At 43.7% G+C, this 23829-nt stretch overlaps 1 protein-coding gene across 9 annotated transcripts in view; it reads right to left on the bottom strand.

The window, feature by feature from the left end:
* Nucleotides 1-23117, bottom strand: part of Fut10 (fucosyltransferase 10) — a 190576-nt gene extending 167459 nt beyond the window's left edge. For 6 of the 9 annotated variants that reach the window (XR_012441445.1, XR_012441444.1, XR_012441443.1 and 3 more), the window contains exons 1-3: nt 11327-11420; nt 6740-7091; nt 974-1268 (exon numbers count right to left, since the gene is read on the bottom strand). Coding sequence is in view for 5 of the 9 variants with exons in the window: in XM_074054664.1 (XP_073910765.1) it covers nt 974-1268; nt 6740-6820 (376 nt within the window). In the remaining 4 variants the exon portion in view is untranslated. Of the gene's footprint in view, nt 1-973; nt 1269-6739; nt 7092-11326; nt 11421-15570; nt 15700-22661; nt 22784-22986 lie in introns of those variants that run through there. The other 3 variants (XM_020161666.2, XM_074054665.1, XM_074054662.1) reach the window with 3 other exon arrangements.
* Nucleotides 23118-23829: the final 712 nt, after the last annotated feature.

Raw genomic sequence — 23829 nt, 5'->3', positions numbered from 1 at the left:
AGGCTATGTGTATAAAGTATATCTGAAACACAAAATAAATGTTGTGCTCAGATTTGGGTCTTGTCCCTAAGATATCTCATTGTTGATGCACAAATTTTCAAAAACTAAAAAAAAAAAAAAGAAAAAAAAAGAAATACTTCCAGATAGTCACAAGCATTCTGGATAAGAGATACACTTTTACATCTGTCTGGGTTTGGTGATTCTTCAATTCCAGCACAATGAATTATCAACCTCAAGAACTGGTGAGGCCAGCCATGGTGAGGAGATGGCAGCACAGAGGTTCGAGGCCAGTCCAGGCAAAGGTCACAGGGACCCTATCTCAAAAAACAAACTGGGTGTGATGGTATACTTCTATAATTCCAGGTATGTATGATATGAAGGTGAAAGGATGGTGGTCTGAGGCCAGCCGTAGGCAAAAATCTTGAGACCCTATGTGAAAAATAAACTAAAGCAAAAAGGGATGGAGATGTGGCTCAGGTGGTAGAGAGCCTGCCTATCAAGCATCAAACCCCAAACTAATGAATGCCAACTTGCTCCTGAAAGCTGATGCTAAACAATCCTTTTAATCCAACATCAAAGAAATAAAGAACATCATGCTTGATCTATATCCAATTAAACACCTGCCATGGAAAATCCAAATATCCTTCCATTATCACAAGTGACATTTTAAATTGATAAGCAATATCCAAACACATGAATAGCAAATTCGATAAGCACAACACCTAACTTGAAAATGTGAGAAGAAATATCTCTTCTCCACAAATACCAAGTGACCCAGCCAACCACATCCATGCTGCTCAGGTTTGTTTGGTTTTAGTTTTTGCTGAGGGCTCAGGCCTTCCACATAGCAAACTTGGGAAACTAGGTGTGCAGTGTCTGCAAGGGACTTCCACCATCTGTCTTGGGAAATAAGCAGTAACCCTGCTCTGAGTAAGACAACAATCCAAGGGAGCATAGGGAAAGCCCTACTCACCATAGAAGAGGAAAGCCTTGGTCATGTGATGATGGACGTAGGTGCGGTTGATGGTAAAGTAACACACATCTGTCCCACACTGGCCCAGTCTCCCAGTTTCACCGGTCAGTGGAGACCACCAGAGCATAATGGGGTAACTGCCAATTTCCAACGTTTTCTTCCCACTCAAGGTCAAGGCTTCTTTCTTAAGAAATGGATTGAGAAGTTTAGGCTCTCCTTCCACTTTTTTATATCCATCTTGCAGATTGGAATTTTTCAGGCTCTTCCTCTCAAACTTTCCCAGCTCAACCACTACCTAAAAGTGAAGACAATTATAACCAGAGTCAGACTGTTTCATTTTCTTGGGTATATCTCCCATTCATCTTGATGATGTAGTCACCAATTATTTTTCTATTGCTACTGTAACAAATTACCACAAGCATACTTACTTAAAACAACATGTATTTTGTTATTATACAGTTCTAGAAGTCAGAAGTTTGACTTCCCTGGATCAGCAGGGCTCTGTTCCTTTCTGGAGACTCTAAGGGCAAATCCAGTTTCTTGACTTTTAGAGGTGACCCACAATGTTTGGCTCATAGCCCCCTTCCTTCATTTTTAAAATAAGCAATGCTGCATCTCTCTGACTCTTCTGACATTACCTCTCTCTCTCACCACAGTCAGAAAAAGATGGGGATGGAATCCAAGCCCTTGTACATGCAAGTCTACTAGGGGCTACATCCCAGTCCTTTGTTTTTTGAGACAGGGTCTCACTATATAGTTCAGGCTGGCCTCCAACTCTCAATCCTCCTGCCTCTGCATTCTGAGTGCTGGGATTACAGATGTGTACCACCACACATGGAACTCTCTACCCTTAATGACTCATGATTACTTTGGGTTTCTGTTGATAATTCAGGTTAACCTGCTGTCTTAGTCCATTCTGAGCTGCTAGAACAGAATACCTAAGACTGAGTAATTTATAAAGAACAGAGATTTATTTCTTATAGTTCTGGAGACTGGAAAGTCCAAGGTCAAGGGGTTTAAGAGAAGGGAAGGAGACAAAAGTCATCCTTTTACCAGGATATTCCAAAATATCTAACGCATGCCTATGGTAGTGGTAGTAATCATTCATAAAGACAGAGCCTTCATGTTCTGATCACCTCTTAACGGTCCCACCTATCAACACAGTTGCATTGGGGATTAAGTTTCTAACACACGAACTTTGAGAGATGCCAAAACCTTTCCCCTCCTGAAGGTGTGTCATGTTAATCCCATCTGCAAAGTCCCTTTTTTAAATTTATTTTTCTTTTTTTCTTCAATTGTCTGAAATTTCTGTATGAGGGGACCATTGAGTACTGTTAGGTCTGAGTCACTGGACAGCTGGGCTATCAAACACAGTAATCTGGAGGGCAGAGTCGGTAGGGCAGTTGTTCTCCAAAAGTGCTGCCTTTTCACCAGACTTCAAGATTTGATATTGATATGGCGTACATAAATATGTTAGGAAAGGGCTAACCTATATGTAACTGAAATTTTAGTACTTTGTTCAGACTACGAAGTAAATAAACAGGTTGAAGAAAGGCACATTTACATTTTTATGTAGCCAGCCCTCTGTACTTACAGGTTCTGCATGCATGAATTCTACCATTTGTGCATCAAAAGTATTCAAAGAAAAAACTGCATCTGTGCTGAACATAAAGAATTTTTTATTATCACCATTTCCTAAATAATACAGCATAACTGTTATTTAAATAGCACATTGTACTAGTTATTAAAAGTAATCTAGAGATGATTTAAAGTATATAAGAAAAGTCAGGTCTGGTGGCACATAACTGTAATCCCAGCATGGAAACTGAGGCACAAGGACTGAGTTCAAGATCAGCCTAGTAGAGCATCTACCTAGCAAGTACCTCCAAACAAACAAAAAAAGATCAGCCTATGCACTGTGAGTTCCAGGCCAGCCTGGGCTACACAGCAAGACCCTATCTCAAAACAAACTAACAAAAAATATATGGAAGAAGAGCAGCCAAGAACAGTCTCTTTTTTATGTGCTTGCTACTCTTGGTATGGGAAAAGGTCACTGACCACTGACCACTGATCACATGGAGTCTGTAACTTTCATTAGATTTTCAAATGTATCCAAGGACTGCAAAAATATGAAGAACCACTAAGTGAAGTAGTACTCCCTAAGCAGTAAGGAATATATTAGCTTTAAAAAAATCATGGATCCCTGTGACACCAAGGTCCACATTAAGCCAGCAGATCAATAACTGAAAACTGAAGTTTTAATCCTCGCCAATCGCTTTCTCAGCATTTTTATAATATAATAATGGGCTCTTCCCCAGAAGCTTGATGGAATAAAGCAGATTTATAGCCCAAACTACCTTTTCATTTGACCTTCCCCTGTGAATGTACAACCAGTAATTTTTTTAAAAAAAGGCTTTTAAAGGGCCACAGGATATAACTTCAAAGATAAAATTTGTTCCACATTTCTGATCAATGTCTCCTATGTGAAGTATAAATTCATATACAATAACATAGATCGTTTTAATGACAGATTTTTCTTTAAAAGAGCTCTTGAAAATGTATTTCTCCTTTTAGATATGCTTACTTACAGGAAATATGAGAGATAGAAGAATTTATTAAACTAAACCCCAAAGATAAAGTCAGCTAAATCCATGATCTAAGAAACTCAAAAGGACAAAAAAAGCCAGTTTCTTCAACAAATTTATGACATGGAGTAAAATGTGGGGCAAAAGAAACTCCCAAAAGAAAAAATAATCACAAAATTCAATTCCTGCAACATACAACAAAATGCAATGTGTAGAATTTGTTTATTCCAGACTCTAACCCATTATAAAAAGTTTTTGAGGCAGCTGGGAAAAGTTTAACAGGCCTAGCATATATAGAAGGTATTGAATAATTATTATTTATTTTACTGGGTGAGATAGTGTTTATGTTAACTTTTTTAAAGTGCTTATCTTTAAAATTTAGAAAATCATGCTAATATATATCCAGGTGAAATGCTATTATGTCTAAGCTTTGCTTAACACTCCAAACATATTCATGAATCATTTGTTCAACTAAAGAATAAGTAAAATTCAGAAACAAAGAAAAATACATTTCAAAGGGGGGAGGATTAGCTAAATAATAATTAAAAAAAGAAAACTACTTATATACCCAAAGAATTACAGACACAATACTTTTAAATGTGGATGACAACAATGTTTTAACTTAACTGTGTAAATATTATATTTTCTGGCTTAGATTTTCATTAATTAAATAATTTATGTTATAGAGTCTGTTGTAGGCTGAACTATATACTCCAAAAATTTGTACGTTGAAGCCCTAACCTGTAGGACAGTGGCATGTAACTATATTTGGAGATATGATACTGAAATAGCTAAGTTAAAATTAGGCCATTTCGACCAGTATAACTGGTCTTAATAAAAGGGAAAGTATAGAAAGAAAGCAATATGATGACACAGGGAGAGAAAGCTATCTGTAAGTCAAAGAGAAATGACTCAGAAGAAACAACCCAGATGATATCTTGATCTTGGCCTCCCCAGCCTCCAAAACTGTGAAAAAATTAATCTCTGGAGCCAGGCATGGTGCCACACACCTGTAATTCTAGCACTCAGGAGGTTGAGGCAGAAGGATCATCACAAGTGTGTGGCTTTTAAAATGCTTTTATAATCATTACCTTATCGCAAGACCCTGTGGGAGGGAAAGAGGGAAGGAAGGAGAAAAGAAGGAAGATAAATTTCTGTTGTTCAAGTCACCCAGCCCATGGTACTCTGTTATAAGGGCCCTAGCAGACAAACAGAAGATCCATGACTTTTCTTTTCATTTATCCTTCTTCTACCCTGTTTATGTGGCAGATCATTTTATCTGTCTACCCTACAAAGCAGTAAAAACAGTAATGGTTCTGAATACATAAGCATTATACTTTTTCATTGGCAGTGTCTTTTAAAAAATTGTTTTTAACATTACCACAATGTTGGACAATGAAGCACCCAATGTGCCAGTGAGGATTGGGAAACAGCCCACACCACACCATTAGTGGTAAAACCAAAATTGAGCCAGACAAAGGTTTCACTCCAGTACTCACACCACTTCTCCTGCTCCAGAAACTTAGAGATGACACACACATCAAAAACATGGCCGAGGCCCTGAGTTCTTGGCAACACCAAAAAGAACATGGCAATTCATTCTGACATCAAAAGAAAAGCCCTTAGTTTAAACACAGACCCTCTCAGCCTGGAAATAATGCCATGGTAAATGGCTGGTAAGATCAAAGCTCCTTCTTAACTTCTCATAGAGAGAGGCAGGAAAACCACAGCTCCAGCTCAGCAGGACCTAGATTCCTCCAAGACAGATAAGAAAGCAGTTAAATGTTTCCTTTGCCCAGAATGCTAATCAGGCAGCAGAAGGTGGTAAAAGTATAGACCAGCATTTCCACTGCTGAAGTGCTTCTATAAGCACTTTGTCATTCATAGATAATCAAAAGAAGGGACACTCTGTAGTCAAAAATCCTGGAGACACCTGGTTTCCACTAGTCCCACACCTGAACTACTTACATCCTCAAATATCTGTAACAGTCCTCTGAACTGTGAAATGGACAGCTGGTATTTCAATGGAGCAGAACATATCTGAGCTCAAGGCCAAACTTTTACCATCACTGAGAAATTTTTATTTTAACTTGAAATCAACAAACTTCAGAACAAATGACTTTGGAAATAAGTGGGAAGACTAGAGAAAGGTTTCAACTCACTCCCACTAACACAATCTTTGGACTGTATCAAGTCTGTATCAGGAAACTGATAAATGCAGTTGTTTGCATTCTTCACCTACTACAATATATAGAATATCTTTCACATACTGTGCACAGAATAGTCATTTCTTTAAAAACGCTGTTTTAGAAGAGGCCAGGAAACACTGAGGAGACATCCACCATCCATCCACCCAGTAAGACAGAAATTTACTTTGTTTTTCTAAAACCAGGACCCTGAAAGAATCACAAACTGACCCCAATCTTGATGATTTTGTTTCTTCAATGCACACCCATTCACTATACTCATTTATACCCTTTCTCTAAACATCGGTTTTGTCAGTTAAAAAACTATTCTCTTGGGGACATAAGTGGGAGGATCACAGTCTGTGGATGACCTGAGCAAAAATGCAGGGCCCTATCTGAAAAATAACTAAAGCAAAAATAGGGCTGGGGGCGTAGCTTAAGTGGTAGAACATGCATGAGACCCTGAGTTCAAATTCTAGTACCAACCAATTAAATATATATATATATATTCTCCCAAGCCAGGAGTAGTGACACACACCTGCAATCCTACTTATTCAGGAGACAGATAAAAGGATCACAGTTTGAGGCTAGTCCAGGCAAAAGTTAATGAGACCCCCCTCCACCCCAAATAAAAAGCTAAGCATGGTGGTATAAAACTGCAGTTGCAGCTACTCAGGAGTTCAAGGTATAAGGCCAACCAAGGAAAAAACCTAAGAACCTACCAGAAAAGCAAACTAAAAGCAAAAGTACTTAGGGGCATAGCTCAAGTTATAGAATGCTTGGCAAGTGGGAAACCCTAAATCCCCAGTACCACCAGCAGGAAAAAATAATAATAATAACATTCTCCCTTTCTCAGAGAATAGAAAGTCCCTAACCCAAAGGATTAAGCAAAAAGTAAAGAACTTGGAGTTCTGTGAAAATGGAATTGGGGAGGAATGGAAAATGGCAAGAGCCCCAGGAATGAACCAACACTACACAACCCAAATTCTTGGTACCTGGAGGGTGACAAGCAGAAAGGCAGTAGCTGTCACGCACAGGCAAGATGCCAGAAGCCTCCTCCTGTGAACCCGCACCATGCTGTCCTGCTCTGGGTGACTGACAGAGGGCAAGTCCAGTTACCAGGCGTTCTCACGTCAGCCCATAGCCCGTGACAATTTCACATGGCGGGACCATCTGGGTGCCAATTTCCTGCACTGCCATTCCTGCTGGGAGCTCGTCTCCATGAAGGACTAAGATCCGGGATTCTGAGAGGGCCTGGCTTGGCATCAAGAGTGAACAGCATGCAGTCTTCCTGGGCTATCAACAGAGCAGTTGGAGGTTCTTCAGACAAGAAGACATCAAAAATTGCTGTAACAAATGAATAATCTTTTAGCGACTGTGCGGAAGATTTAATAAACATAATCTTGCAGGGTTATCACATAGAAGCACAAAAGTTTTAAACTAAATCGAAGTTTTGCTATCATGTAGTCCTAATGCCACATCACTCCAAGACCAGACTGGTGAAGTGACTTGCTCAAGCCCACACAGCCTATTTGAGGAGAGTACCAAATCTACAGAAAGGTCCTGAGTCTAAAATTCCCTTTTCACTTAATTTTTCTGCCATTAGAAGACTGAATTCCAGAAGTCATTTATATTAAGTCACTTCCTTCTAGCGAGGTTTCAAGAGAAAAGAACTATCCTAAAAATTAAGAAAAAATTAAAGGTTTGGTCTTTGGTGAAAAATGGCTAACGATCAACTAAGGAAAAAACTTCAGCACAACATGAGGAATTCTGATTACTGATGTGTTAAGTCTTTTATGGGAAGTGCAACAAAGCAGTGGATTGTTTGGGCATATGATTCTCTGGATGTTTCAAACAAGATTTTCATCTATTTTAAATGGCTGATCTTTTTTTAAAAGAATTTAAAAGGCACTAAATGGTCCCAAAGAATAAATTTTATTCCCAAGATTCCAAGAGTCTGATGTCTTGGGCAAAAGGCCCCATGGAGGGCAGGGTGGAGCAAGGATCTGCTCCCAGAGGAATGGCAGATCTGCCTCACAGGGCTCCAGAGGTTGGATTCTAAGTATGAGCCACAGAATAGAGAATTAAAGATATAATTAGAAATATAAAAATGATACAGAGCTCTGGTTAAAAACCTGGATCTAAAGCATGTGCCTCTCTCTCACAGCTCTCTCTTGATTTACTATTAAATCCAGGATATTTTTCTTCTTCAACAACACAATGACTCTTGGTCTCAGAAACCAATGAAAGTGTTTTTTTGGTTGGTTGGTTGGTTGGCTTTTGTTTTTTCTTTAATTTTTTTGTTTGTTTCATCTGTGGAATTTTCAAAATACAGTAAGTAAGAAGAGGGCCCTACAGTCAGCCTGGCAGGAGTCAAATCTCAATTTCTTAGCTGGCTTAAACTAGCATTTCCCATAATTGAAAAGTAGGTAACAATGGTACCTAATCAGAGTTACTGTGACAATTATGTAAGGCTGGTAAGGTGCTTATATCAAAGCCTAGCATATTATAAATGTCTGCTCTCTTTTTATTTAAATATTATTATTCTTGTTATACCTTTAGGTGGAAAGTGAAGTTCAATTCATGTAAAGTGTTGCTGCTTCATCAGTATGGAACATCAAAAGGAAAAATGAGGGCTGATGGAGTGGCTCAAGAGGTAGAGTGCCTGCCTAGCAAGCGTGAGGACCTGAGTTCAAACTCCATCACTGCCAAAGGAAAAAAAAAAAAAAAGGAAAAATGACAAAGAAAAAGCTACTGCTAATATTTCCTGAGTGACCTATCAGGATCAAGGCCTTTGCTCATTCAGTCCTCCCAAAGACTCCATGAAGTAGCAACCACCATGCTCATTTTTAAAGATGAGAAAACTGAATCTGAAGGTAGTGAACTTGCCCGAGACTGCAACTTTAATAAGTACTACAAACAGAAGCCAGTCTATCTTTGAAGTTCATGTATGTGTTCCTTCCTATTTTTTTTAACATTAAGACTGTAACACTCCTACCAGATAACACTAGCAAGTTATCTGCCTTAACCACAAGGAAAAAAAAAAAGAAAGCAAAAAGCCAACGTAGAACAGCTGTCAGCACCAAGTATGATGGTGTGCATCTGTAATCCAAGCCCTCGAGAGGCAGAGGTGGGAGAATGGAAAGTTCCAACAGCAAGATCTTGTCTCAAAAAAACAAAAAGCTAGAGATGTGGCTCAAGTGGTAGAACACCTGCAAGAAGCCCTGAGTTCAAATCCCAGTATGGAATGGTGAGGTCAGCTGATGGGGTCACCTGTTGTTGTGCCCAGATCGCGAGACCCCAAAAGACCACTCAGGAGTCCGAAGTCGCATGCAAAAACAAAGAGCCTTTATTCGGGCTTAAACTCGGGCTCTCCGACCTCACCAACACAGCAGATCTGCACAGAGAGCCCCGAGCCTCACCCCGACAGAGTTTTTATTGGGGAAGGGCAGGAGGCAGGACTTCCCATCCTGGGGGTGAACAGATTGGATGTTATTCAGGTAAGGGCATCTTGGCATATTGGGATTGGCTTTTACTCCACTGTGTCTTGGCCATGAGGAATGTGGCTAGAGTTATTCCTCATTTGGTCACCTTGAGCAAAGGCCTGCTTTACTTAATTATGATTGGACCAGGGCTGAGATGGTGCGTTCCAGAGGAGGGTTCATACCCAGGTTATGGTGCATTCCGGGCATGAGGTCGTGCTCAGGTCAGTTCTAAGGAACAAAGAGCCTGAGCCTGAAATGATGATGTCCCTGTTATTTTTTAAACAGGGCCCAACATCCCCTTCTCATAGTAAATTCTTCAGGCCCAATCATGGGTCTGAGGAGGAGGTAGAGGTTATAGTATATAGAGGTTGATATTGCGACAGCACCATGAGTTGGACTGTATTTACCCGTTCTCTGATGAAAGTTAGCAGCCGGTTAATTATACATGGTCCTATAGTCAGCATTTATAGGAGGAGTATTATAGGCCCTGTCAAAGCTTCGAGTAAGGTGGTGAGCCATGGAGACCAACTGAACAATTGCTCATACCATCCTGAGCTTTTAGGCTCTCTATCCTTGATCCTTTTTCTAAGCAACGTCATGGAATCTCTAACAACCCGAGTGGTTAACATAGAAGCAACATTCCTCCCCTAAGGCTGCACATAAGCCTCGTTGTTGCATGAAGAGGAGGTCTAGGCCTCTTCTGTTTTGTAGAGTAACCTCTGCCAAGGAGTTTAGAGATTCTTCTAATTTAGTGATTGACTGTTCTGGATTTTTGAGGTCAGAACTGATGGCTACCTGGAGAGCCCTATAATTTTTGTCCTGAAAAATTAGGGCTGAGGTACCAACCCCAGTTGCCCCAGCTATTCCTAGGCCAACCAACGAGGATAGTAAAATTGCTGCTGCCCCTATAGCTCTCTTAGTTCTGGAAGAAGGAATGGGGGAAAAGGCTAGCTCCATCTAGTTTCTTCATAGTAAGTTATCCTGGGGAACAGTTGCACCATAACGCAGTAACCGTTACCTTTGTTGAGGACTGTCCCATGGATACAAGGAGTTAGTCCTGTGGAGCAAGCCCACCACCCTGATGTAGCTGAGTAAGTGTTGTTTGAGATATCAATGGTTTGATTACAGAGCCCTATAGGGAGCTGGGCTTTAGGGGACCGAACACAAGTCCCTGTTCCTGTCACTTGTTGGAGAGAAAGTTTACCATTTAGTCCCCAGGAGCACTGGGTCAGATTGACCCGAGTGTGGTTTCCGATTATGGCTACTCCAGTATAAAATGGATGTTGAGCATTTAGGCAGAGCCAGCATTCTTTTGTCAGGTTAGGTTGGGAGGAGTTAAGTACTTCAAAGGTCTTGGTCATCAACTCCCAGATAGGATAGCAGGAGAAAGGAAGGCTCTTAGTATGGGAATATATACCTGGGGAGTGACGTTCCTGAACTGCAGTTGCAGATCTGGGAGTCATCGGGGGAGCCGTAGCTGGTTTAGGTATCACCGGGGGAATTAAGACAGGGTTTGGGCCAATGGGTATGGGTTTTGGAGAGTTGGGAACTCCTTTTCGTAGGATGATGGTAAATAGTCCTCCTGAGACTGACCAGACCTTGTTATAGGACCTTAGCCCCCAGGTCTTTCCTGTTTCCCAGGTTGTATCTTGTCTACCGGTGCTGGTAAAGATTATCTTGATAGGGATGAAGTGACAATTACTGCTGGGGGTACAGGTTTTGATCTTATGGCTTTTAGGAAGGGTCGAGGGGGTGTCATTTCTGACGTTGAGATCCCCTTTTACTGAAGGTGACCAGTAAATGTCCCCCGTGCTCACACAACCCCAAGAATAGCAAAAGTAATCATTGGCTCCCCCACACTGTTTTCTCAAGCCCTTATCAGCCCTCTTCCTGGGACAAACATAGACGTAATTATGGCGTAATTCCCAAGGACTGCAATCAGGGAGCAAAGCATGTAGGTCAAAACCCAATTCCGGGAACCAGGTGTTAAGGGGTGCTATTTTTGAGACCTGGGCCAAGATTTCTCCCGTAGAAGTCTCTGTTGACTAGCCAAGTGAGGTTAAGGGGTTGATGAGGGTTAAGGGGAGCAGTACATACAGTTGTAATAAGTGTTAGGATAACTATCAAGAACGGCACAGCTTCAGTTTGAGGGGACTGTCCATATCTTTGTTGAACCTCCATTGTGAAGTATAATCCTCCAGTCGATCGTGGGGATCTGCAAGCCGAATGTGGGTGTGATGAATCCAGATGGCGATCCCGTTGACTTTAAGAGCCATCGGTGTGGTTAGAAGCATGATTTATGGTCCTTTCCAGCGTGGTTCAAGGTTTTTCTGGCGGTGTCTGCGCACATAGACCCAGTCTCCCGGTCGGTAGTTATGCGGGGTAGGAGGAGGAGCAGCCTCGTAGATAGCCTTTAAATGAGGCCATATATCCTTGTGAGCTTGTGCTACGGCTTCTAAAGAATCAAGCAATTGTCAGTTATCAAATTCAGCAATCAACTCAGCCTTCAGGTTAGGTAAGATGGGAGGAGGTCTCCCGAACAGAATTTCATAAGGGGTTAATCCTAACTGATAGGGTGAATTCCGCACCTGATATACGGCAAAGGGAAGAAGAGCCACCCAGTCCCCGCCAGTCTCCATGGTTAATTTGGTAAGGGTCTCTTTTAGGGTTCTATTCGTTCTTTCTACCTGCCCCGAACTCTGGGGTCTATACGTACAGTGTAATTTCCATTTTGCCCCCAGTGTCTTGGCTAACTCTTGAGTTACCTGAGAAGCAAAGGCCGGTCCATTGTCAGAGTTCAGGAGCGCTGGCATACCATACCTCGGTAGGATGTCTTCCAGCAGTTTTTTTGCAACCATTTGTGCAATCTCATGCTTGGTGGGGAATGCCTCAGTCCATCCTGAAAAAGTATCTACCAAAACTAGGAGGTATTTATAGCCATATTTACCAGGTTTTATTTCTGTGAAATCCATCTCCCAATGGGCTCCTGGTTTGGAGCCCCTTAGTCGAGTCCCCTGTCCCTTAGGCACACTTTTCGTGTTGGTTAGCTTGCAGCTGAGGCATTTGGTGACAATTGAGTCATTGAGTGGCCTAAGGTTGAGCACCTTCAGGTGGGTGTTTCTTAGTAGGTCTTCTGTCTTCTGAGTCCCCAAATGGGTGGTCCGGTGGATGTGGTGGAGGTGGTTTTCAGCTAGGTCACCAGGCAAAATTATCTTGTGGTCTCCCATATACCACCAATTGTTAATTTTTTGGTTACAGGTAGCATATGGATTGACCTCAAGTCTTCTTGAGAATAGTGGGGCTGATCTGGCAGCGCTGGTGACCCTGGATCGGGTAGCTGAGTAGTCAGGACTGTGGCGGTTTGTAAGGCTACCTCTCTGGCTGTTTGGTCTGCCTTTCGGTTTTCTCGGGCTATGGGCGTTTCTGCTTTTTGGTGCCCAGGGCAATGGATAATGACCAATTTTTTTGGCAGGCATAAAGCGGCCAGCAGATCCAGGATCTCCTGTTTATTTTTAATAGTTTTTCCTTCTGCCATGAGTAATCCTCTGTCTTGGTATATGGCCCCATGTACATGTGCCGTGGCAAAAGCATATCGGCTATCAGTGTACACATTGAGCTTTTTATCTTTGCCCAGTTCGAGGGCCTTGGTTAGGGCTATCAGCCCTGCTCTTTGGGCTGATGTTCCCACAGCAAGAGCGGCTGCCCATATTACTTCAGATTCTGTCACTACTGCTGCCCCTGCATACCTTTGTCCATCCCGAATGAAGCTGCTGCCATCTGTGAACCAAGTGATCTCAGCATCTGAGAGCAGTTGGTCAGTCAGATCTTTTCTGAGCCCATGAGCTTGGCTCAGGATCCCCGCACAATCATGTAAGGGAGCTTCTAGGTCTGGATCAGGCAGCAAGGTGGCCAGATTGAGAGTTGTACTTGGGAGGAAGTGGACACATGGGGGATTGAGAAGCAAGCTTTGATAATGGGTCATTCGGGCATTACTCATCCATCTGTCAGGTGGCTGTCTTAAGATCCCCTCTATAGTATGAGGGGTGGTGACAAATAACTTCTGTCCCAATGTTAATTTATCTGCATCCTTGACTAATAGGGCAGTCACCGCAATAATTCACAGGCAAGGAGGCCAGCCGGTAGCCACTGGATCCAATTTCTTGGAGAAGTATGCCACCAGCCTATTCCAGGGCCCTAGAGTCTGCGTTAGTACCCCCTTAGCTATGCCTTTTCTTTCATCTACGAAGAGATGAAATGGCTTAGTAATATCAGGAAGTCCTAGAGCAGGGACCGACAGCAGGGCCTGTTTTATTTCAGCGAAGGCCTTTTCTTGGTCTTCGGTCCATGTAAAGGGCTCACTTTCCTTGGTAACCTCATATAGAGGTTGGGCCATCTCTGCAAAATTGGGTATCCAGAGGCGGCAGAAGCCAGCTGATATTATTAATTCTAGGACTGTCCTTCTGGTAGTAGGAGTGGGTATCTTAAGCACTGTCTCTTTCCTGGCCTCTGTGAGCCATCTCTGTCCATCTTTAAGAATGTAGCCCAAGTAGATTACCTCTTTTTTACATATCTGGGCTTTTTTTGTGGAGACTCAGTAACCGAGGTCTCCTAGAATAACCAATAAGTCCTCTGTCCCTTGTCTGCATTCTGAGAGGCTGTCTGTAGCTATCAGGATGTCACCAACATATTGTAACAAGGTGAGTTGGGAGTGTTTTACCTGATACTCAGGTTTCATGAAGGGCTTCATCAAAGATGGTTGGTGAGTTTTTGAACCCTTGGGGCAGTCTGGTCCAGGTGAGCTGTCCGTTGAATCCTTCCCCCTGGTCTTGCCACTCAAAAGCAAAGAGTGGCTGGCTTGGTTCCGATAAGGGGAGGCTGAAGAAGGCATCTTTTAAATCTAAGACTGTATACCAAGTTCTGGAGGGGGACAAAGAGCTCAGGAGCGTATAAGGGTTAGGCACTGTGGGGTGTATGTCCATGGCCCGCTTGTTGACTTCTCTTAAGTCTTGAACTGGCCGGTAGTCATTGGAGTTGGGTTTTTTACAGCTAATAAGGCAGTGTTCCATGCAGAATGGCAAGTTATTAAAACACCTTGTTCTCGGAGGCGTCAGACATGAGGGGTAATCCCTTTTCAGGCTTCAAGGGACATTGGGTACTGTTTGACCCTAGCCAGTGAAGCCCCAGGCTTTAATTCCACCCATATGGGAGTGCGATGTGCTGCAAATCCCATGCCTCCAGTTTCAGCCCATACAGTTGGATGTTTCTGCAGCCATTCAGACATTTCTACTCCCAACAGGGGAGTAGGTCTTGGATGTAAGCTGTATTCATCCGCCAAATGGAGGGTCAACACATGGATGGGTCGTCCTCCCTATTAGTTACATGAGTTTCTCCTGAGTCAAAGTAAATACGGGCTCCTATTTTAGTAAGTAAGTCCCTCCCTAAGAGTGGAGAGGGGCATTCTGGTATGACCATAAATGAGTGGGATACCCGGCCCGTGCCCAGTTCCACTATTCTTCGGATAGTCCATGGGTATTGGTTCATACCAGTTGCCCCCTGCACCCAAGACCTTTTTTGTGACAGCTTTCCTTGTGGCCTTGTCAAGACCGAGTGTTGAGCACCCGTGTCCACGAGAAAACTTACAGGTGTCCCCTCCATTTTAAGAATTACCCTAGGTTCAGGGAGGGGGTCCGAACTCCGTCCCCACTAGTCATCTAGTTCCTCTAATTCCAGAACTCGGGTTCGGCCCCCGCCATCATCTTGCTTTATAGGCAGCTTTTCAGGACATTCTTTGATCCAGTGGCCTAGCTTTCTACAGTAAGCACACTGGTTTTTCTGTAGCTTAGGGCATCCCCCTGTGGGCCCTCTTTTACCTGAGTCAGCTGTCAACCGGCGTAGTTGACATGCCCGGTCCCCTGGTAATTCCACAGTGGAGGCCAAGAGAATCTTGGCAAGTTGACGAGTCTGTTTTGCCCCTGCCTCCAAGATCATTCGAGTCTGTCTCTCCTCTGGAGTTTCCCGATGGTTATAAACCTTTTCAGCCACTGCCAGGAGTTCCTGTAGAGACCTGTCAGCTAACCTGTCCAACTTCTGCAGTTTACACCTTATGTCGGGGGCTGACTGATTTACAAATGTTAAAATAACTGCATTCTTATTTTCAGGTGCTTCCGGGTTCATAAGAGTATAAGTACAGTATGCCTCTAGTACCCGTTCCAAGAAGGCCGCTGGCGATTCAGCCTTGTCTTGTTGTACATTGCTTACCTTGGCCAAATTAGTGGGCCACCTAGCAGCCTCTCAGAAACCCCCCATTAGAGCCTGGCGGTAGATCCGGAGCCTCTCCTTACCTTCTGCCCTGTCACAGTCCCAATTGGGTCTGGTCAAGGGGAAGCCCTCATTGATTTTGGCTTGGTTGGAGGTTGGATTGCCGTCATCCCCGGGAACCAACTTGCAGGCTTCCGCCTGGATTCTCTCTTTCCTTGGTTGTAAACAGAATCTGCAATAACTGCTGACAGTCATCCCAGGTAGGCTGGTAGGTGAATAGGACAGAGTCTAAAAGATCAATAAGGCCCTGAGGTTTTTCAGAAAACTTTGGTGTTTGTAATTTCCAATTATAAAGGTCACTGGTAGCAAAGGGCCAATATTGCATTTGTCAGTCTCCCATTTCGTTGCATGGCCCTATTGCCCGTAACAGGAGAACTGTGGAATCAGCTGATGGTTTCAGCTGGTCCTGTTGAGCTCTTCTCCTGGTATGAGGGGGACTCCCAGCTCCAGGAGTTGGGCCTGCCTCAGCTTCCCCAGGGCTCTGCGGCTCAGGTGCTTCCACCCTCAGTGGTGGGGAATGATAGGGTGGTGGTAGAGACAAGAGGTGCTCCTCAGTGCCACCCTGTAAGACAGGGTAGAGGGGGGCAGTAGACCCAGGGGCAGAGGGCTTAGTTTCATTTTTCCATCGCTCATTTTCCTGTAAAGTTAAGACAGTTAGTTTCAGTGACTGCGGTGGCAAGAGGGACTTGAGCCAGTTAGGGGGGTCTTCCACTAAGACTTGCCAGGTCACAATATAAGGGACTTGGTCTGGGTGTCCCAGCTTTCCAAAGATTGCATCTTTGGTCCTGCAAATGGTAGAAAGGTCTAGTGTGCCCTCTGGTGGCCATCCGACGCCGAATGTTGGCCATTCATTCCTGCAAAGAATAGAGTCTGCTTTTTTTAATTTCTAGTCCTTGTTCCCTAGCTCAAGCTCTGACATCTGAAAAGTAGTCTGAAAATAAACTGAGAGGCATCACCTGCGTCTGTCCCATTTCTAAAGTCATATAAGTCACACACACAACAATGAACACTGAGACTATGCACACAGAAACAATATTCCCTGGCACCTTAAGGCAAAAGTGAAAATGAGACGATGGCCTCTCGCCGTTCCGCGGGCACGACCCGCTTCATCTCCTCAACTTAACCAATGGGATCCAATCCCGGTCCGGTGGGCTCGGGACATCTCCCGAGTCCCACAGCCTGGGGTCTTCCAGCGTGTCCACCTAGCCCACCTGCAGGCTATCCTAACAGGGCCCGACACTCAGAACAGACATCTCACAGAAATAGGACATTTACCAACCGGCGTCAGGCTCCACGAATTGGGGGTCCTGGGGGTCTTGGGGATCCCAGACGAGCCTCCAAATGTTGTGCCCAGATCGTGAGACCCCCAAAAGACCACTCAGGAGTCCGAAGTCGCATGCAAAAACAAAGAGCCTTTATTCGGACTTAAGCTTGGGCTCTCCGACCTCACCGACACAGCAGATTTGCACAGAGAGCCCCGAGCCTCACCCCGACAGGGTTTTTATTGGGGAAGGGCAGGAGGCAGGACTTCCCATCCTGGGGGTGAACAGATTGTACGTTATTCAGGTAAGGGGGGTCTTGGCATATTGGGATTGGTTTTTACTCCACTGTGTCTTGGCCATGAGGAATGTGGCTAGAGTTATTCCTTATTTGGTCACCTTAAGCAAATGCCTGCTTTGCTCAATTATGATTGGACCAGGGCTGAGATGGTGCATTCCAGAGGAGGGTTCATACCCAGGTTATGGTGCATTCTGGGGATGAGGTCGTGCTCAGGTCAGTTCTAAGGAACAAAGAGCCTGAGCCTGAAATGACGATGTCCCTGTTATTTTTTAAACGGGGCCCAACACTGTCAGCTGGTGTGTCAAACAAAAGAACAAAAATCTCTAAGAAGCTGGGCACTGGTGGCTCACAGCTATAATCCTAGCTACTTGGGAGGCAGAGTTAAGGAGAATTGGGATTTGAAATCAGTCAGGGCAAATAGTTCTCAAGACCCTATCTTGAAAAAACCCTTCTCAAAAAAGGGCTGGTGGAGTGGCTCAAGGTGAGGCCAAGTTAAAACTCTGGTATCACAAGAAAAAAAAATCTCTCAGAACCTCGAAAGCACCTTTCCTACTTAGTAGATGCTAGTAGCTATTAGCTACATAAAATGTGGAGCTAGCATTTGAAGTTCCAATTCTAGTTCTAGCACTTATGCAGAATATACATTTGGATACCTTACTAAATCCTCCTAAGCCTCAGCTTATTCAGAGTAAATAATACATGTTAACTACTATTTCATTCCCTTACTAAAAGAAAGATTATCAAATTGTTATTTCATGGGAAGAAGCAATTTATGATAGCTATAATTAATGTAACCAAGATTAGGTACTAAAATAATATTACCACCTAAGTAGGAATAAAACTATCATTTTTCAAAAGATGTTGAGACCACTTCACTGAATCTTATTTATAACCACTCTAAACTAGACAAGGTAGGTGTTATCATTCTCAGTTCTCATAAGAAGGAAACTGAGCCTCCCTGGCGAGTCTAAGTAACTGGACTGTATTTTTAGAAATGGGTCAAGAAATCAGGTCATCTGACTCCAAGATCAGTAGAAAGGAAAGAGATGGAGGAAACAGTGACAACTTGTTAAGAGTACAAAAGAGTCAGGAATAAAGGAAAACAAAAGATGGTGAGAGAGTTTGAGGACAGAGTTAGGGTTATTTTTACATCTATCACACAGCTCACATCTATTGCAGGGCCTTCGTAAGATCTTTACATGGCCAGTCGTGGTGGTACATGCCTGCAAACCCAGCACTGGGGAGGCTGAGGCAGAAGGATCATGAGTTCTACACCACCCTGCACTACACAGTGAGAGGAAGGAAAGAAAGAGAGAGGGAGGGAGGAAGAGAGGAAAGAGGGGAGTGAGGGAGGAAGGAGAAAGAAGAAAAGGAAGGAAGGGAAGGAGGGAGGGAGGGAAGTGGGAAGGGAAAAGAAGTGGGAAGAGAAAAACTTTACATGGCTGTATCACTACAACAGAAGAATTTAAAATGACAAATTCCCCTGCATCCACAGAATCTCAACTTAGGCTATATTCCCAAAGCCAGATGTGTAGTGGGGTCTCAGGCAGCAAGCTGTGGTGAAACGACCCATGACTACAGAATGGATCCCACTACAGTGATTCACGGCATGCAGCAATCAGCCAGACCTCAGGGTACATTTACAACAGTAAGTCAATCTAGTACATCTATTAATTACAAGGAGTCTGTCATCAAGTCAGCAGTCTCCCAACTGGTGAGACAGAGAGTCTCATAAAGAACACCAAGCTCCAATTCAACAGTATTGCAAGAGGGAAGCTCCCTGTTGTTTCACCATTGCCTGTGGGTCCTACAAAAGAATGCTCCCAGAATATGCTTTTCTGTGACACAGCAACATGTGTGTTCAGATGACCACAATGGATAACGTCTGAAATGGACTCTCGCTAACCATCCTCTTGACCTAGGAGCTGAGCTTCTGCAATGTATTGCAGAGCTGCTGTCCACTACGCAGAGCTGGCCACCTGCTGCCCAGACAGCAGGAAAGAGGTAAGAAGGCAGGAAGCTGAGGAAGACTCCTTTACTCCATTCTCCTCTAGTAGCTGGGAATCAACTGGTTTGACAAGTGACTCTTAACTGAGCTAATACCAGGAATCTTTCAAAAGAAATCTAATCATCAAACATTCACACCAATGAGTAACTCTCAAATATGTGTGACTCTCTCAAGAGGTGGTATCACTTTATAACATATAAGCCTCCGGAACACCCTCAAATGGTGACTATCCTTGGAAACAGATGAGGTAGTAGGCTTATAGGGTATTAGTTTTGGGGTTTTGTTTTTTTTTAACGGTACTGGGGTTTTGAACTCAGGGCCTACACGTTGAGGCACTCCACCAACCTCTTTTTGCGTGTGTGTGATAGGATTTTTTTTTTTGGTGGCCCTGGGGTTTGAACTCAGGTCCTCATGCTTGCTACGCAGATGCTCTACCACTTGAACCACTCAGCCAGCCGTGTGATAGGATTTTTTGAGATAGAGTGTCGAGAACTATTTGTCTGGTTGGCTCCGAATCTAAATCCTCCTGATCTCTGCCTCTTGAGTAGCTAGGATTACAGGCATGAGCCACTGGTCACTCAGCTAGAGTTTCTGGGGTTTTTTGTTTGTTTTTTCTTGGCAGTACTGGGGTTTGAACTCAGGACCTCACTCTTGCTGGGTAGGCACTCTACCACTTGGGCTACTATGCCCCAGGTACTTTTAACTAACTCTTCAATTATGCCTCATTAAGACTCCTTATTCATGGTTACTCTCACAGCTCAATATTGCCGGGCGCAGGTGGCTCATGCCTGTAATCCTAGCTACTCAGGAGGCAGAGATCAGGAAGATACTGGTTTGAAGCCAGCCCAGGCAAACAGTTCTATCTCAAAAATACCCAACACAAAAATAAGGCTGGTGGAGTGGCTCAAGGTGAAGGCCCTGAGTTCAAGCCCCAGTACTGCAAAAAAAAAAAAAAAAAAAAAAAGCCTAATACTGATGTTCTTCCCAGTTCCATCTGCTCATCTTCTCCATTCAGCTATAAAGAGATGTCCCTAGAATGTTGACTGGCTATCTCACCATTGAGTAAAATCCTTCAAGGACTTCCCAAAGACCTCAAGATACAGATCAAATTCTGTTAGCTTAAAAATAAGTTAGGGTGGACCCCTCCTTACTTCTCTAGCTCCCTTTCCTGATCTCACCCTCAGGGAGCCTTTGTTCCTGCTGTTCCTGGAATGTGGCTTCCTATTCTGCACTCTCATGCCAACCTGCAACATCTAGCCATTATCCGAGAGTTTGGAAGTTGACTGCTTTGGAAGTTTTATCCCTGCCAAGACCAAGTCAGGAAAAAGATTCACATCATCTTCTGCTTATTTCTACCACAGCAACGGAGGGAAAGCAAGAAGCTGGAGGATTTTAGGAAACTTGGTAAAGATGCTTCATAGTGCATAGAAAAGGGCTGTGGAACACTGATGAGCTGGCTTACTTATTCATTTGCAGACTTCCTCAGTGCCTGCGGGTGCCACTCAGGCATCTGATGATGACAGGATGGCTATAGTTTTCACTTTTACCCAATTTTATTAGCATTTACTTGGTTTGTGTGTTCCTCACTCTTTTTAAACAGACTTCCTATTTTGACCATTTATTTTTATGTTAGGAAGCCTTTGGGTTAAAGCTTTCTATTTGGGAAACTCATTCGTTCCAACCAAGCATACATTTCAGGCAAGACCAAGGCTAGTAAGGCAGAAAGTTCATATGAATCATTCCAGTGAATAATGGGAGAGAAGGTTAGTCAGAACACCTTTACATTTCTACTGCAGACAGGGAGGACAGTCTTACATCCTTACAGCCCAGACACATGCTGGAGCACTCAATTATGTAGTGCAAATATCACAACCTCTCACTGGTATAAAGCCCCAGTTGGAAGCACAAGACTGTGAACTTCATGAATCACACTAAGAACTAAGGCAACACCTCAAGAAGCAGGGATTCTTCATCTTTTTTCCTACTTCTTTTTCTTCATAACTATTCTTTATCAAAGAAGGGCTTCTAGGTTACTTTGTGACAATTTTCCTATCTGGCAGATCTGAATTATTTCTTTTTCTTCATAACTATTCTTTATCCAAGAAGGGCTTATAGGTTACTTTGTGACAATTTTCCTATCTGGCAGATCCGAATGAAAATCCCTCTACTTTTATCATTTACATAATCATAAATGAGGAACTAGCTAAGTAACACAGAACATGGCTAGTGTTTCACATGTCTGGAGACAATTGGCCACCAGACAATCCTGGTGCCATCCTGGAAGACAGCTATGGTGCTATGGTGCTATGGTGCTCAGAAGCAAAAGCTCTCCATAGAAAGATTAATCCAGCAAAGAGAAAACAAGACAATGCTAGACATCACAAATGCAGCTTTCTGGAAATATAAAACAAAAAAATTTGCATATCACAAATTTAGGATTTTTTTTTCAATGCTAGGGATAGAATTTGGGGCCTCAAGCATACTAAGCTTGTATACCTACACTGAGCTATACCTCTGACCCAATTTCCTTTTTAATATTTCAACAATTCCTCCTGAAAACTGAAATTTTTTTTAAAGAAAAAAGTATCTGTAAAACATTGTGAATAAACATGAACTTAATTTTTTTTTAATTTTTGAAAACCCATGTTCAGGAACGCTATTACAAATGTTTATTGTAGAATGTTGATAGCTGAGTAAGATGTTGCATTTCTTGCTGAAATCAACTCTTTACATTCCAAATATAAACATTTAAATAAAGCCAGTTGTGGTGGTGCGTACCTGTAATCCCAACAATCCAGAGACTGAGCAGGAGGACTGAGTTCAAGGCCAGCTTGGGTTACACAGAAAGATCCTGTCTCAAAAAAAGAAAGAAAAGAAAAAAGAAAAAGGAAAGATTTAAATATAGGTTCTGCATGTAAACAATTGTTATACATACATGAGTATCATTATTGTTTGTTCAAACAATATCCTTTTGCCTTATTTTCTAAATTTAACCCTAATTTAAATTTGTTTTGGGGGTGGGGTGGGGGATTAGGTGGCTACAACAATTTATATACATGTAAGTAAATGTAAAAACGATTAAAACAAAATTTTTAAAATATTCTTTCTCAAAAATGTCCCATTTGTAAGATAGAACTTGAAAACGTTCTACTTTTTTCTCATTGAGTAAAAGATGAGCATCGTCACACAATGACAGTCGGGGTTGGGTTCCATACGCTATCACACACTGCCATCTAGCAGAAAGCTAGCCAATCAGTTATTACAGCAATTTCAAATTCTGAATAGACCTTAATGATCATCCAATGCTACAACACTGCCTCTAGCTTGCAAGCAGGAGAAAATTCGACGACTGAGGCTTAAGTACAAAAACATCGGAGAAATGGCTTGCGTGTGGATAACTAGTCTACTATTCTGGACGCTCTCCCAAGAATGTTCTGCACTAAATACACAGAGTTTCCCAGAGCTGGAAAGTCAGAATTGTTACCCAGTTTGGCACGAACCTCCAGCAACAAGTAACTCCCGGAGAAGATGCAACTGACCACCCACCGAGGCACGGGGCCCCCGCACCGGGAGGCACCATGAAGCACCGCGGACCCCGCAGGCAGCAGGAGGAGCCGAGATCCTCCCCGAGGCGGCGGCGAGCGCAGGGGTGCGCGGGGACCTCGCACGTTCTCCCGGATGCTGCCGGCCACCTGTGCTGTCTCAGCAGCCGGACTGGAGAAAGCCCGGGCCGCGGCCTGGGAAAGCGCTACCCAAGCGTTCCACGTTCGCAGAAGAGACGCGCAACTCCATCTCCCTTCCACTCCCTCCCTGCGCGGCACAGAGGGGCGGTCTCCCGGGCAGGGGTCCAGAAGGCGCGTCCTAGGCTCACCGGCGCCAGGAAGGTCTCTGGTTTTTTTCTTTTTCGGGATCAAGACCCAGCCCCCACCACGCCACGGTCCTCGGCGAAAAGACCCGGAGCGCGGCACCCACCCCGCCGCGGTGCCCGAGGCTCCCGGCCGCCCGGCCGCTCGGCGCTTTCTCTTCGGCCTGCCTGACTCCCGGGAAGACCCGGGAAGGCCGTCACGGATCGGCAGAGGCCGCCACCCGGATCCCCGGCCGCGTTCAGGCCGAGAGATCCTGGATCCAGGCTTTCACGGATGCCCTGTTTGAAAGCCAGCGAGACCAGGCTTCAAAGAATATCCGGATGCCCCTCACCCATGCGTCTGGGCGCAGCGGACCAGAGGACAGAACCCGCCCCAAAAATTCTTCTGCAAAGTTCTCCATGAAAGCCGCTCTAGGGCTGGCAGAGACGCTCAAGTGGTGGAGCGCGTGCTTAGCAAATAGTAAGGTTCTAAGTTCAAACCCCAGTACCACCAAAGAGAAAAAAACTCAAGAGAAAGCTCCTCTAGAAAGAAAGACCCTCTTAAGTTACAGGAAACGGCTTCTCACACTGTTGGGACTGGAGCACAAAGTCAGCCCTGTCCAGAGTTTAGTTAAACGCAACAGAAAGATACCTGAGGTTTGGGTTTTACTGGTTGCTATGGTCTGAATGTTTGTATCGTCCCAAAATTAATATGTTAAACCTTAATCCCACTGCTTTAAACAGGTGATTTTCTAATGCGGACATTAGATCAAGGGCAAACACAACAAGGGGATTGGACTTTGATCACATGATAAAAGCTTTAGCACACAAGGGAGGGGTGAGGATAGGTAAGACACCTAAAAAATTAGC

Source organism: Castor canadensis, chromosome 14, assembly GCF_047511655.1.
Source record: "Castor canadensis chromosome 14, mCasCan1.hap1v2, whole genome shotgun sequence".
NCBI lineage: Eukaryota > Metazoa > Chordata > Mammalia > Rodentia > Castoridae > Castor > Castor canadensis.
This window is presented reverse-complemented; position numbering and strand designations above follow the sequence as displayed.